This window comes from Podarcis melisellensis (genome assembly GCF_964234715.1).
Source record: "Podarcis melisellensis genome assembly, chromosome: 10".
NCBI classification, from domain to species: Eukaryota; Metazoa; Chordata; class Lepidosauria; order Squamata; family Lacertidae; genus Podarcis; species Podarcis melisellensis.
Window position 1 is genome coordinate 67,581,302 of NC_138542.1, and position 14,837 is coordinate 67,596,138.

A 14,837-nucleotide genomic window follows, 5' to 3' on the forward strand; every position below is an offset into this window, starting at 1 on the left:
GGAAGTACACCCATCACTTTGCAATTTTGTAGTGTCATTTACAAGATACTAAAAACAAAATGAAAGTTGTGAACCTATAAATCAGTAACCTAGAGCCCTTTCTGTCAGTTTGCATTTCTTAGTACAGAAAGTATTGATCTGATGTGTAGAGAGCTTTCCTTTTCTACTTAATTCAAGAGGGTTCTGGAAGCTTCTCTGTGTGAAAGAAACAAGCAGAAGGCTCATGATGTTTGGGTTATTCCTTCAGAGAAGCTGAGTACTGCTGGCTTAAACTGTTTCCGTTATCTTTTTCTGTCAAGATCATGCTGACTATAATAATAAGGCCAGAAGAAGCCTGGGTTTCCCTTCCTTCTGGTGTGGTGTTCTGTATATAGTGTTAAGGTTTAGTCTTATTATAAGTTATTGTAGGTTTAAGTAAAGTCTGCAGCAACTGGATTTCTTATGGACAGTGCCAATCCTGAATGTATTGGATTTGTGACCATTATGCTCATTTGCCTTCAGTAGCAGTAAAGCTCTGCTGGATGAAATATTACTTGCCTCTGGTATATTTTCTGGGAATCCTGCAACGTGTTTAAGTTTTTACTCTGCTAACTATAAATTGGGATTCTACTCTGGATCAATATATGAGCAGAATACATGACACTTTCTAGAATGCAGATGGCTGCTTTTACATTCTAGTCTCCAAAATTAATTTGTTTCTATTTCTCAAGATTTCTACCTTTTTCATGGGAAAAGAGAAAAAAGTGTATTTTCTACACTTAAAACTAGCAGTGTCTTTTTCCTTTATGTATTTATTTATTTTGGGGAGGACCAATCAATAGGCAAATATTAAAATTCACCTTACCCTGGATTTGCTGGAGAAGTTTCCCATTTAGCTGTTCCACCTCTGCAAGAGTCATCTTACTCACTGAAACAAGAAAAAGAAAAAAAACATAAGCCACCAGACAAAAGAGAGTGGGAGGGGAAGCAAAGGAGGGGTGACCTACAGAAATGTTTTAACAAACCATTTCGAAGGGTAACCAAGACTAACATAACTGAATGTTGGGCTTCTTCATTCTACTGTAGTGACAAGTCAGAAAAATGGAAAGCAGCAACATACTTAGGGTATTAACGTTCAGAAGAACATGGCAACCCTAAATACCCAGGAGTGAAAAAGTGCAAGACTTAAGTTCATAAAGGTAAAGGTAAAGGGACCCCTGACCATTAGGTCCAGTCGCGAACGACTCTGGGGTTGCAGCACTCATCTCGCTTTATTGGCTGAGGGAGCCAGCTTACAGCTTCCGGGTCATGTGGCCAGCATGACTAAGCCGCTTCTGGAGAACCAGAGCAGCGCACGGAAATGCCGTTTACCTTCCTGCCACAGCAGTACCTATTTATCTACTTGAACTTTGAGGTGCTTTCGAACTGCTAGGTGGGCAGGAACAGGGACCAAGCAACGGGAGCTCACCTGTCATGGGGATTCGAACCGACGACCTTCTGATCGGCAAGCCCTAGGCTCTGTGGTTTAACCCACAGCACCACCAGCGTCCCAATAACGCCACCTGCGTCCCTTAAGTTCATACAACTGCCTTAATGTGAATTTGTGCCCTTTCTATGTCACGTCCCATGAAGTCACACTCTTATCTGGTCAGGGTTATAAACATCCCTTTGGGGGAAATAAATGGGAAGATGTCTGTGGCCATAAAAACTGAACAGGCTTAACAGACTCTTGCTTGTTATCAGTTTCCCACCCACCAGCACACAGCAGAACTTCTGCACCCTTCAAAGCTGCTCCAGGATTGCAAAACCTTTACTAGACACTAAATTAAGCATTCAAAGAGATTGATATTACTGGATTAACAGTGTCATCTTATACATGTTTCCCCAGAAGTAAGTTTCCATACACTCAATGGAGCTTACTCCCTTGTAAATTTCATGAGGCTGCAATCCTAAACACAACACAAAACCTGCTGATTTAAAACGAAGTATTTACATTTACGGGTTCTATGCTTGTGAACTCAGAAGACCTCCCTCCTTCTGCTTAACTGTTAATCGCTGGAGTGAATCCACGGTGTCAATGAAACACTCAAAGATAAATACAATTTTAGTGTTTGCACATCAACTCAAAAAGGAAGACTTCCCTTGTTTCACGGTGCATTTGGCAATCAGATACTAGCAAGCAACATTTACTCTTTTCCCATTTCCAGTGACTTTCAGATGACGAAGTCTGATTACTAAAAGCTATTAAAAATGCCTTTATAAAGATTTAGAACAAAAATATCGAGACACATAAGCATAAGCACGTCTTCCACTTACACTGCTCCCTGCTGTACTGCTGGTGTCTTCTTTGGACCTGGGTATCTGGACCTGTTTCAGCTTTCCCCATCTCCGCTGACTGGTCATGACTGGACCACAATGAACTACTGCAGTGTAAGGTAGCACCTGCTTGCTGCAACATATCAAGTCTAAAATCGCTGGATTCTCTTGGTTCTAGAATACTGTGCGAACAGTTTGAAATACTCCCGGAGTTTCCATCTATCCATTTTGCAGAGTATTTAGGAACTTGGGAATCAAATTGCGGCAGTAGCTTTCTCTCTCTCTGATGTCTAAAGCCAAACAGTTGATGCTGTGCTTGCTTTGAACTTTCAGAATCCAAATCCAAATCTTTGTTTTGTGCATACTGTATAATCCAGTTAATTTTTTTGCTCAGTATGTTTTTCACTTCTGCATATGTGCTCTTGGAGAGTTTTGACTGTGGGCAACTCTGGTTTGCTATTAAGTGGAATTTCTCAAAACAGTCTCTGTGTCCCCTTAATGATCTTGTATGCAGAAGATCAGACTTTGGTATTCCTGAGGGGAGAAAAAAGTTACAAGTGGACACTGTAATTCAATTATATTAAATTGTAGGCTGCAGATATTTTAAGAAGAAATCGGCACTCAATGAAGACTAGACACAGGTTGCAAGGACACAAGGTTGATAAAGAGGTAATTTTCTGTATCTCATAGTCACTTAATTTTTCTCATAAGCAGCTCAAAGAGTTATCCACACCCCTTTATAATGAAATAAAATCATCTCCACTTCCACAACCTCGGCACCTAGGAACTACCACAGAGGATCAGTCTCAGCGACTAAGAGGAAGCTAAATATACCAGTGATGGGAGTCCCCAAGTAACAGGACCCACCTGGCATAATGACCAGTTTTGCTTGGATTCAGCATCAAGTATGACTCCATCTGGTATCGTTCAACTTGTTCCATATATCACATATGAAGGGAGCACATGGCACTGTAGTCTAAACCACTGAGCCTCTTGGGCTTGCTGATCAGAAGGTCAGCAGTTTGAATCTGTGTGACGGGGTGAGTTCCAGTTGCTCTGTCCCAGCCAACTTAGCAGCTCTAAAGCACACCAGTGCAAGTAGATAAATAGGTACCACTGGGATGGGAAGATAAAACGATGTTTCCGTGAGCTCTGGCTTCCATCACGGTGTCCCGTCGTGCCAGAAGCGGTTTAGTCATTCTGGTCACATAACCTGGAAAGCTGTCTGAGGACAAATGTCGGCTACCTTGGCCTGAAGCGAAATGAGCACCACAGCCCATAGTGGCCTTTGACTGGACTTAACCATCCAGGGGTCCTTTACCTTTTACCTACCTTATATCACACATAAACCAAACGGAATCCTATTAAGACTAAGGCAGGAATTTATAGTTACAGATAGGTAGCCGTGTTGGTCTGCCATAGTCAAAACAAAACAAAATTTTTTTCCTTCCAGTAGCACCTTAGAGACCAACTAAGTTAGTTCTTGGTATGAGCTTTCGTGTGCATGCACACTTCTTCAGATACACTGAAACAGAAGTTTCCAGACCCTTCTATATAGTGAGAAGGTGGGGAGGGGTATTACTCAGAAGGGTGGTGGGAATGGGTGATTGGCAGATGGCTGTGATGAGCCTGTTGACGACTCTTAACGACTGCAATAGGTCCTACAGGAAAAAGCAAGGGGTGAGAAGGTGAAAAATGGCTTTGTCATGTATAATGAGATAAGAATCCAAGGTCTTTGTTCAGACCAGGTCTCTCCATGGTTTTAAGTTTGGTGATAAGTTGCAATTCAGCAGCTTCTCTTTCCAGTCTATTTCACCTTCTCACCCCTTGCTTTTTCCTGTAGGACCTATTGCAGTCGTTAAGAGTCGTCAACAGGCTCATCACAGCCATCTGCCAATCACCCATTCCCACCACCCTTCTGAGTAATACCCCTCCCCACCTTCTCACTATATAGAAGGGTCTGGAAACTTCTGTTTCAGTGTATCTGAAGAAGTGTGCATGCACACAAAAGCTCATACCAAGAACTAACTTAGCAGGAATTTATAGACTACAGGAATACAGCCATCCAGCTGTGCCCCTATCTGGACAAGGATAGCCTAACTTCTGTCGTCTATGGTTAACATCTCTAAGTTAATGTTTGCAGCAAAAAATGCCAAGTACTATACTGAGATAGCTAGAGTCACTCAGGGCATCAGCGCCTTTAATATGGCACCAATAGTCTTTCACAGGACTGGAAAGTGATGCTTTGTAGAATCACTGGACAGAATCTGTTATCTAAGCACCTTTAAACAGGCTGGATTTTGACTAGGAAAAGCTCTGTGAACATCTATCATAAAGCAGATTATGCAACACATGTATGAATGTGAAATAAAGGAGTGTGGCAGTGCTGCAACTGTAATTCCACCGAGCAAAAAATGTGCTGCTGTTTTCACCAGAAGGACTACAAAAACAATTTTGTTCCATTCTACACATGGGTTTTGTCTCTCATCTATAGGAGTTTGGAAAGAATAAATCTAATCTTCCTTCTCAATCTCGTTGAGAAGCTCACTTATTTCACATATGCTGCCACCCAAAAAAACATGGATTTTCACATTCTGCACCCCAACAGCCAACAGAAGCTGTGCTCGTGCATTACACGGAACCCTAGTTGATTCCAGCATGGTCTCGCTCCTGGCCATGCAAAGCAAACTTTATGGTTTGTTTCCCTCAAACAAACCTTGGCTACTGCTTGTGCTGTGTTTGGAGAAGACTCAAACCAGGAGCATGGAGAAGAAACAAGCCATGAACTCACGTTTGACTAACACAAGAAAAAAAGCTTTGTGCTTCGTTGCTTCCAGCATGGCCAGGAGCAAAATGTGGACTTTTGAGTAAATTCATTAAATTTACACAACTTGATTGCACTAGAATCTTTATGGAAGTTTTCAATTGAGCGTATAACACCTGGAATAAAGTGACAGTACATTGGCTGAGCAGAATTTATTCTGAAGAACAGCTGACTTTTTAAAATGAGTAAATAATATTTATATTAGTTCTCTCAGTCTACTGTGATTCTGCCACTCGGGCTGTTTAAAAATATTTAAAGACATTTATATCAATATACAGTGGTGCCTCGCAAGACGAAATTAATTCGTTCCGCAAGTTTTTTCTTCTTGCGAGTTTTTCGTCTTGCGAAGCACGGTTTCCCATAGGAATGCATTGAAAATCAATCAATGCGTTCCTATGGAAATCGCCTTCAGACCAGGTCCGGGGACAGTCTGTCCCGACCTCTTCTGAAGGCTGGGGGGGGGCAAGAGCTTTTCTTCCCACCCCCAGCATTTTAAAAAACCCCAGGACAGCGGAGGACTTCTCCGCTGTCCGGGGCGATCTTAAAATGCTGGCGGGCGGCAGCGAAGCCTTCGCTGCCGCCTGCCAGCATTTTAAAAACCCCCGGGACCTCTTCTGAAGGCCGGCGGGGGGCGAAAGTCTTTGTCCCCCCCTGCCTGCCTTCCCAGGGGCTTTTAAATCGCCCCGGGACAGCGGAGAAGTCCTCCGCTGTCCCGGGGTTTTTTTAAATGCTGGCGGGCGGCAGCGAAGGCTTCGCTGCCGCTCGCCAGCATTTTAAGATCGCTGAAGGCGATCTTCTGAAGGCAGGCGGGCGGGGGGCAAAAGTCTTTGCTCCCCCCCGCCTGCCTTCAAAAGCCATCTGGGATAGCAGGAAGCACTTCCCTGCTATCCCGGACTGATTTTAAAATGCTGGCGGTGGGGAGCAAAGCCTTTCGGCCCCCGCCGGCCTTCCTGGACCTCTTCTGAAGGCCGGAGGGGGGGAAAGGCTTTGCTCCCCACTGCCAGCATTTAAAAGAGGTCCCCGGAGATTTCCCTATGGGCTTTCTTCTTGCAAAGCAAGCCCATAGGGAAATTCGTCTTGCGAAGCAACTCGCAAACGGAAAACCCTTTCGTCTTGTGGGTTTTCCATCTTGCGAGGCATTCGTCTTGCGGGGCACCACTGTATTAAATTCAGCAGATACCCTGTATAAATGCCTCACCAACACCGTAAGGGACTGTGCCAGAAAATCAAGAAGCAATGATTTCCGGCAGCTTATTACTGTGCAAGCAAATTAGTCTGTGGTACTGCTGGTTCTGAGTATGGAAAAATGCAGTCTTACCAAGACATTTAGGCATTCAGCCATACTGGCATAAGGCATTTAGCCAATATGTTAACTCTGAAGGATTATCTCCCTGTAGAGTTGTAACTGAACTGACAAGCAGCTCTCAGCCAGCAGCTACTTATATTATGCCTGGGAGGACCCTCTATATTTGAAAAGCTTTAATTAAAATGCTGAAAGGGAACTCATGCCCCAACATATTTCTATCTTGGCTAAATATAAAACAGATGCTTAGAACAGCAAGCATGTACATGTAAAGAAAGCAGGAACTAAATCATCTGCTTTTCAAGAAGTATTTCAGAACAGGTGCAGATGTATTTTGAAGTAGGCATTTATTCTTTTCTACAGCCTTCTACAATGGAAGATCTCATTATATGGAACAGCCAGCATCAGCTTTTGTACCCAGCTCATGTTGCTGTGTTACACAATAGCTGCTGGGCTTGTTTTCTCTTTGTGTGCAAGTCTCTAATCCAAAGAGCTATGCTAGCAGCTGGGCAAGTTCAAAGAGCCATGAACAGGCACACACACAGCTTTGATGCCAGGACTTGCCAGCTAGCTGTTAACATCCATCGCCACCCTTTCCCCAGGTTGGATGGCACCCAAGTTTTTATTTCCTTAGATGCAATTATCCCTAGGTGGCTGATAATTAAGTAAAAGGCCACTTTAGGATTTTGCTTTGTTGCTGTGGGCATGTGGAGAGGTAGATTTTGTAAAGGTTTTTTAACGGATTTTTATCTAACTCAATGAGATGATTAATCAAATTTAAAAAGCAAGCTGTATGGAGTAATTATTCCTTAACTGATTAAAAGAGATGGTTTGAAGTGTTTTTACTGCAAAGTAATAGCGTGAGTGAATTAATCAATTGATCAGAACTTGAGAGCCAGTGTGGTGTAGTGGTTAAGAGCAGTAGTCTCGTAATCTGGAGCACCGGGTTCGCTTCCCTGCTCCTCCATATGCAACTGCTGGGTGACCTCGGGCCAGTCACACTTCTTTGAAGTCTCTCAGCCCCACTCACCTCACAGAGTGTTTGTTGTGGGGGAGGAAGGGAAAGGAGAATGTTAGCTGCTTTGAGACTCCTTCAGGTAGTGATAAAGCGGGATATCAAATCCAAACTCTTCTTTTTGTTTTGTTTCAGGGGAATTGTTACCAAGATAACAGACCATTAAGATACAGGTCTGGAATGATCATACGACTACATTCAGTCTAACCCACTGCCTTATTTTATTTCCTTATTATAAAATTTCAACCCAACCCCTGCCGCCCCAAAGAGCCGAGAGTGTGAAACACAGCAACAAAGCAATTCAATTTTAAAATAAAACAAACAACACCTAAAAACCATTTGAAAACAGTCAGGTTTCTTTACAGCTAATAATTTGCAGATTGGGAGAACTTTGGAGCCACCTTTGGAAGAGAATGAATAGCAACAAGACATCGTCCCAACTTTGAGCTGAACCTTGTGAGCCCAGCCAAGGTAAGCAGGACACTTGCCCCTGTACTCTGGAACCCGAACAAAGCAAACTGGTTTGGTTTCTAAGTCATTTTTCTTCTCTCCATTTTACTAGCAAGCCAACAAACCCTTCAGAATGCTGCAACAGCACTGTTTTTAAAAACTGTTCTTTGCCAAGTACTTTGCTGCAGGATATAGCATAGAAAGTCCTGCACAAACCAGCAGGCAGTGTAGTCCATTGTTCCTGTGATAGCACTCAGAAAAAGTAGAGTGCTTTCTACTTCTGGTACCAAGTAAGATTTTAGTAACAACTACTCAATATTAATCTGCCTGATCATTAGATTCCATATAGGGCAAACTAGAGAAAGGGGATCTATTTGTTGTTATAGATCTACAATCCTCAATCAGCTTTGCTGCCTAGACTGGTATTTAAAAAACAGCATTGACTGTAGTCTGGTAACCTTTGTTGCCTCAAATAAATATGAGGCAAAACTCTAAAGTCATTTGTGCAGGAAGGATATTACTGGATGGAACACCAGCAAATGTTTATTACTACAGAAATGTGTTTAGACTTGTTTACTTGGGACTTGTTCATCTCTTACGAAATACAGTTCATGACAAAATGCACATGCTTCCACTTGTCTTTTAGAATATACAATACTGTACAGAAACGTACAATTTAACTATTATTCTAGGTAAAATTTCTATTGTTTGGAGCCCACAAACCCATTACTAAAGAGTAGTTAAACTTCATATTTCAACACAGCACTGTTTATTCTAAAGACAAGTGGGAGACCAAACATTTGTCAAGAAATGTATTTTGTAAGACACAAACACATATTTATGAAGGCTGGAACTGTAACAAAACTGAGAATAAGGGAAATTGAAATCGCCAAGTAAATGCGTGCTTAGAAACACACAGGTATTTAAAGACTGGGCAAATGTATCGGTTAACTAAACTAGCACTCCTTCAAATCCTGATTATCAGATTATAAAGTTACAAAACCTCAAGAGTAAATTACTGTAACTATTTACAGGGCTCACATGCATATAGTACAAGCCCAATAGGTTTGAGTTGTCTTCCGATCCTCTTTTTTAATTCACACAAACACCCTGTGAGGGAGATGGAGCTTAAAGTTAGCATCTTGCTTAATACCATAAGGTAAATCTCAAAGCATAAAAGGGATGTGAACGCAGGTTTCCTGTGTCTGAATTTAAGACTTTAGTAGTGGCATCAGGCTAACCTGACAAGTCATGCTGGATCCTGACAAGTTTTCAGCTTGAAAGTATTTTAAACCATTGCTAGGAAACAGGACTAGCAAGAGTTTCTGCTGCACACTGACAGGCTCTAAATGACAGCCTATATATATATATATGCATGCAATTATCTGTCTGTGTTTCATTTCCCTCAGACCTCACTAAGATTTTGTCTCTCAACACTCAGTGTTTATATATCTGTGACCATATATTCCATTCCATATATTAGAGGGTTGCTAGGGATTTTTTTGGTGGCATACAAACCTTGTTAAATAAATAAAATCTGATATGGGAAAGCTTATGCTATAATAAATTGGTTTGTCTTTAAGGTGTCACAAAACTCAATTGTTTTTACAGATGGCTACTCCATCTGGCAATGACATAATGTGGTTGCTAAGAAACAGTAGGTTATCCTGCATTTAGATCCTTAAACCCTGACAAAGTCCAACAAGTGATCTGTACTACCGTATTTTTCGCCCTATAGGACGCACCTTTTCCCCTCCAAAAATGAAGGGGAAATGTGTGTGCGTCCTATGGGGCGAATGCAGGCTTTGCGCAGATCTCCGCAAGCCGTGAGAGCCCGGCGCTGGGCTCCCGCGGCTTGTGGAGAGTTGCCTGCATGCCGAAGGCTGGGTGCGTAGAGCTCAGCGCGCCCAGACTTCGCGCAGCTCTCCGCAAGGCGCGGGAGCCCGGCGCTGGGCTCCCACAGCTTGCGGAGAGTTGCCTGTTCTAGGGGCTGGGGTCCCCAGCACCTGGGAGGGAAATAATTTTTCCCCCTTTATTTCCCCCCCAAAAAAACTAGGTGCGCCTTATGGGACGGTGAATCCTACAGGGCAAAAAATACGGGTATTTAGTGACTACTTTTGAATTTGTCTGTATTACTGTAGATGTTTTTTAGTGGATAGGACACTACAGAGAATTTTCACAAATATACTAACAGTTAAAATGTTGTATTTATTTACTACTTTTCTAGTAAAAGAGACATTCTTCCAATAATAAGAATAAGAATTTCCTTTCAGAATTTCCCAAAGCCTCAATGGCGCAGTATTATTAGTCAATGTTAGGCTACACTTACCTTCAATGTTAAGCTCAAAACAAATGTGGCAGAATGAGAGCGTCTCTCTTTCTGTTCCTAACTTGCACACGCTGCAAACATTATCATCGTTCAAGTCAATGTTAACAAACTGCTCTTCGTTCATAGTGTCCCTAAAAGAGAAAATACCCTGTTACCCAGTGAAGGCTGAAGAAAACCACATCCTAGCACTAACCACAACCTAAATTTGAACATACTGTGTGGCAATGCACCTGAGAGTTTCTATTTTCCATTTCCCATAGATGTAAAACTGAAGCCTTATTTCTAGACATCCTTTATTCTACATTTTCATAATTTCAAGCCTACAGGATTAGTATCCTCCACATTTGGTTTGCTCTACATGGCCTACTTTAAAACTCACTGAGCGAGTGCTTAAATTATATGCTCTTCTGTAGTTCTCTAACCTGATATGAAAGGAAAACAATGCCCTTTGACACGCTCACTATGTTTTTCCTGTGAACAATTAACTGTATTTAAGGATTTAAAATATTTGTGCCAATTCAATTTGGCAGTCACAGATGTATTTTGCATTCTTGTCACTTGTCTAAAAACATGAACACATCACAACTTGCAGTTTTTATTTTAATATTTATATTCCGCTTTCCACTACGTAGTCTCAAAGCGGCTTACAGCAATAAAATATACTACACACAAAGTTTACCCCACAAATTAAACCTCTAAAGTTTAAATCTAAAAAAGAAAAGAAAAATGTAAAACTTCTGAGAAGCATCCAGGGTACAAAGGCCTCCTGAAATAAAACAGTTCTGACCAGATGTCTGAAAGTCAGTAGGGGCAGTGGCTGTCTTAACTTCTTGTGGGAAGGAGTTCCACAGAGCTGGGCCCACAACAATGCTTCTAAAAATCATCTGAAGCCTATATTGTACATGTTTTGCCTTACACATTTTCCAAACACGGCTGGCACTGTGAGTATTAATCTGGAATAGTTAACAGGCTCGATCACATCTCCTGTGCAATATACTAGTGTTGTAATTACGGATTGTAATGTCATTTAGCTTGAACATCCTGTTTAAACTACATTCAGTATAAGGCTTGGATTCTGCAGGGACAACCATGCCAAATAATGTATGACGATGATTTTCAATTCATCAGGCTGCTAATATAAAGGGTAAGTTAATGAAACCCAGCATCCTCTGTAGTAAATTGAAATTGTTTCTCTCTCAAACTGTTCATTAGCTATTAAGAGTCCATTAACTATGCAGAACATTCATTTGAGTTTTACTTAAGGCCTTCAGGAGATTTGAAGTACTCTGTTTAATACCCACAGAAACTAAAACCAGGATTCTATGAGGATGGTTTTTCTAGAGAGGACTGGGACTGCAGACACACTATACATTTAAAGCACCCCCACCCCAAAATAATACGGAAACTATTCCATTAAGGGTGCTGGAAACTGTAGCCCTGTGAGGCATAAATTACAACCCATGGGGTATTGTTTTTTATTATTATTATTATGTTGTGTATTTTGTGTTTTGTATACTGTATACCACTCTGTGATAAATTTATTTTGTTATTGTTATTATTAATCATGTGTATGCAACTTAGGTCATCTTTTTACAAAAAAGAAATCAAAACAAAAGAATATAGAGAACTGGCCAATAGTGCATTCTGTGGTTATCAACCTACATCTTTGAGAATCAAGGCACCACACTGGCTCATCTTCCAAGAGAAATACATGTCACCCTTAATATTATTTTCAAATTTGCTCACTTTGACAGAACCAATAAGGATTGTCCTTTCGACAAGTCTCCCTTGTCTTAAAAATTAAACAGAAAATAAAGCTAACTTCTTATCCCCACTCCCTGAAATGGGGCTGGCTGTGGCAAGGGAAATGGACCTAACGCATGCTCAGAGCCACATGTTTTTCAGTAAAAGTGGTAAATCTGCAGCACACCAAACCTTGTTCGATTCCAAAAACCCACCAGCCCAGGCAATAGTCAGGGATGAAGGGGATTCTGCTCCAGCAGTATTTGAGGGCAGCATGCTCCTCATCTCATCATTAAGTAGGTAGGGTGGATTTTGAATGCTGTTGGGTGGTTTTTGTGGATCAACACTTTTAATGGATTTGTATGATTGCTGCCACTGCAAATTGCTGCCACTGCAAAATTGCTTTGGTAGTCCTTTGTGTGAAGCAATACATAAGCAGAATAAATATAACCTAAGCTCTGCCCTACAAATTAGCAATTGGGTTCAGGTGCTGGGATCGTAATTTTAGATTCAAAATTAAACCATGTCACTTAATTAAATAAGGCTACTCCATTACTCACTCTGCCTCCTTGGTACTATTCGGAATATTCTATTAGCTAGAACCAAGTGGGAGTTTCAGGGCTATGAGGCTACCACCTTGCTGATGCTAAGCAAGGTCTAGGGCCAAGTTGCTGCCCAGATGGAGTGACTGCCCGGGAAACACATCTATGCTGCCTAGGGGAAGGGGTGGGTGAAATTGGGCTCCAGCAGCGTGGCGGCAGCAGGAGGCCCCATTAGCTAAAGTGGTGCTTCAGGTTAAGAACAGTTTCAGGTTAAGAACGGACCTCCGGAACGAATTAAGTACTTAACCCGAGGTACTACTATATATATATGTGTGTGTGTGTGTGTGTGTGTGTGTGTATTCACACACACGTACACGTGTGTATTAATAACTCCTCTTAAACTACACACACACACGCACACAAATAAATATATAAATATTCTCTTTTAAACCTGCCATTTATCCACTTCCCACCGAGGCTCATCCTAATACCCTCAAACAGCCCCCCCCCTTTCTAACCAATGCAAATATCATTATCGTTAACTCTTCCCCCTTAAAACCGGGCCCCTCACCAACTTCCCATATATCGGGACCGAACCTAATAATACCTTCCCAGCAGGAACAGCAGTCACACTAACGCTCCTCTTTAGACCTTTTTGGCCCGTTTGCCCAACAGCCATGGGGCAAAAAGCACTCCCCCCCCCATCTAACACTCAGTTAACCCTGTAGTCGCCGTGGTCACCCAGGGTCCCAGAGCATTGCCTGAGGGCCAGAGCTACCGGGGAAGGAGGAGGAGGTCACAGGGAAGCCCTACGCCGGGAACAAGGGGGTGAAGGGAGGGAGGGAGGCCGTCCGCGCGGGCCCTGCCGCCTGAGGCAGCCGCCTCGCCTCGCCTCAGGGCCGGCCCTGGTCAAGAATAACCGCCGGCGGCCTCGTCACCCCGCTCGGAAACCGTCGTTTCCCCTCACCGTGTCCGCGCTCCGCCCGCCGCGCTCCCCGCTTTTGTCCTCCGGAGCCGCCGAGCACCGTCTGAGGGAAGAAGGCGAAGGACGGGCTCCGCTGGGCCTCCTCGCGCCCGGAGCCCCGCCCACTCCCTGCCTTCCCGGACTGGACCATTGCGTGCCACAGAAAGGGGGCGCTCATCTGTGTCCTCATTTTTTGTATATGCACGCGCGTTTATTCGTTTCCCCCCCTCCTCTCGCCTCGCTAGTCGCCTTTATCTGCTCCGCTCGCGTTTTTTCCAGAAAGCGGCCTGGCTTGACTTCGGTCCGCACGCAAAACATACAAACACCCCCCCCCAACACCAATGGGCCCGGCCGGGAATAGCCGTCGCGCGCAGAGACGTACAGAAAAAAGTTCAGAGTGGCGCGCCAAGCCTCAGTTTCTGGGTTCTGTCGGTTGCTTTCTTCCCGCGGGGAGGGGAGAGCAGCATAGCTGTCAACTTTTCCCTTTTCTCGTGAGGAATCCTATTCGGAATAAGGGAATTTCCCTTTAAAAAAGGGAAACGTTGAGAGCTATGGAGAGCAGAGCGACGGGCTTTGCAGAGGATGGAGCACAAGGTTGCAGCAGCCCACGGGGAAGGGTGGCGCTGTGGGTTAAACCACAGAGCCTAGGACTTGTCGATCAGAAGGTCGGCAGTTCAAATCCCCACAATGGGGTGAGCTCCCGTTGCTCATTCCCAGCTCCTGCCAACCTAGCAGTTCGAAAGCACACTGGTGCAAGTAGATAAATAGGTACCACTTCGGCGGGAAGGTAAACGGCGTTTCTGTGTGCTGCGCTGGTTTGCCAGAAGCGGCTTAGTCACGCTGGCCACATGACCCAGAAGCTGTACACCGGCTCCCTCGGCCAGTAAAGCGAGATGAGCGCCGCAACCCCAGAGTCGGTCACGACTGGACCTAATGGTCAGGGGCCCCTTTACCTTTACCTAATTCCTACTGAACGTAGACAAAAAGCAGAGACATCACCTTGCCAACAAAGGTCCTTATAGTTAAAGCTATGGTTTTCCCAGTAGTGATGTATGGAAGTGAGAACTGGACCATAAAGAAGGCTGATCGCCAAAGAATTGATGCTTTTGAATTCTGGTGCTGGAGGAGACTCTTGAGAGTCCCATGGATTGCAAGAAGATCAAACCTCTCCAATTCTGAAGGAAATCAGCCCTGAGTGCTCACTGGAAGGACAGATCCTGAAGCTGAGGCTCCACTACTTTGGCCACCTCATGAGAAGAGAAGACTCCCTGGAAAAGACCCTGATGTTGGGAAGGATGGAGGGCACAAGGAGAAGGGGACAACAGAGGACGAGATGGTTGGACAGTGTTCTCGAAGCTACCAGCATGAGTTT

At 43.5% G+C, this 14,837-nt stretch overlaps 1 protein-coding gene and 1 long non-coding RNA gene across 2 annotated transcripts; one reads left to right on the plus strand and one right to left on the minus strand.

Annotated features, from left to right (window-relative positions):
• Positions 1 to 776: 776 nt before the first annotated feature.
• LOC309378784 (protein EURL) lies at positions 777 to 13,616 on the minus strand. The gene is made up of 4 exons (XM_081927452.1): positions 13,469 to 13,616; positions 10,217 to 10,347; positions 2,296 to 2,829; positions 777 to 907 (listed from the first exon to the last, which is right to left on the minus strand). The coding sequence occupies exons 2-4, from the start codon at positions 10,338 to 10,340 to the stop codon at positions 792 to 794; spliced, it is 774 nt and encodes a 257-aa protein (XP_081783578.1). The 5' UTR covers positions 10,341 to 10,347; positions 13,469 to 13,616; the 3' UTR covers positions 777 to 791.
• LOC309378922 lies at positions 4,336 to 5,195 on the plus strand. The gene is made up of 2 exons (XR_014172293.1): positions 4,336 to 4,430; positions 4,473 to 5,195. It is a non-coding gene; the product is annotated as an uncharacterized lncRNA (long non-coding RNA).
• Positions 13,617 to 14,837: the final 1,221 nt, after the last annotated feature.

Bases quoted from the DNA above. Each gene is read 5' to 3' on its own strand.
- LOC309378784 (XM_081927452.1), bottom strand. From the start codon at position 10,340: ATGAACGAAGAGCAGTTTGTTAACATTGACTTGAACGATGATAATGTT. The intron at 2,830-10,216 runs GTAAGTGTAGCC...TTCTCCCCTCAG, and splicing joins TTTTGAGCTTAACATTGAAG to GAATACCAAAGTCTGATCTT. The intron at 908-2,295 runs GTAAGTGGAAGA...TTCTTGTTTCAG, and splicing joins GCAGTACAGCAGGGAGCAGT to TGAGTAAGATGACTCTTGCA.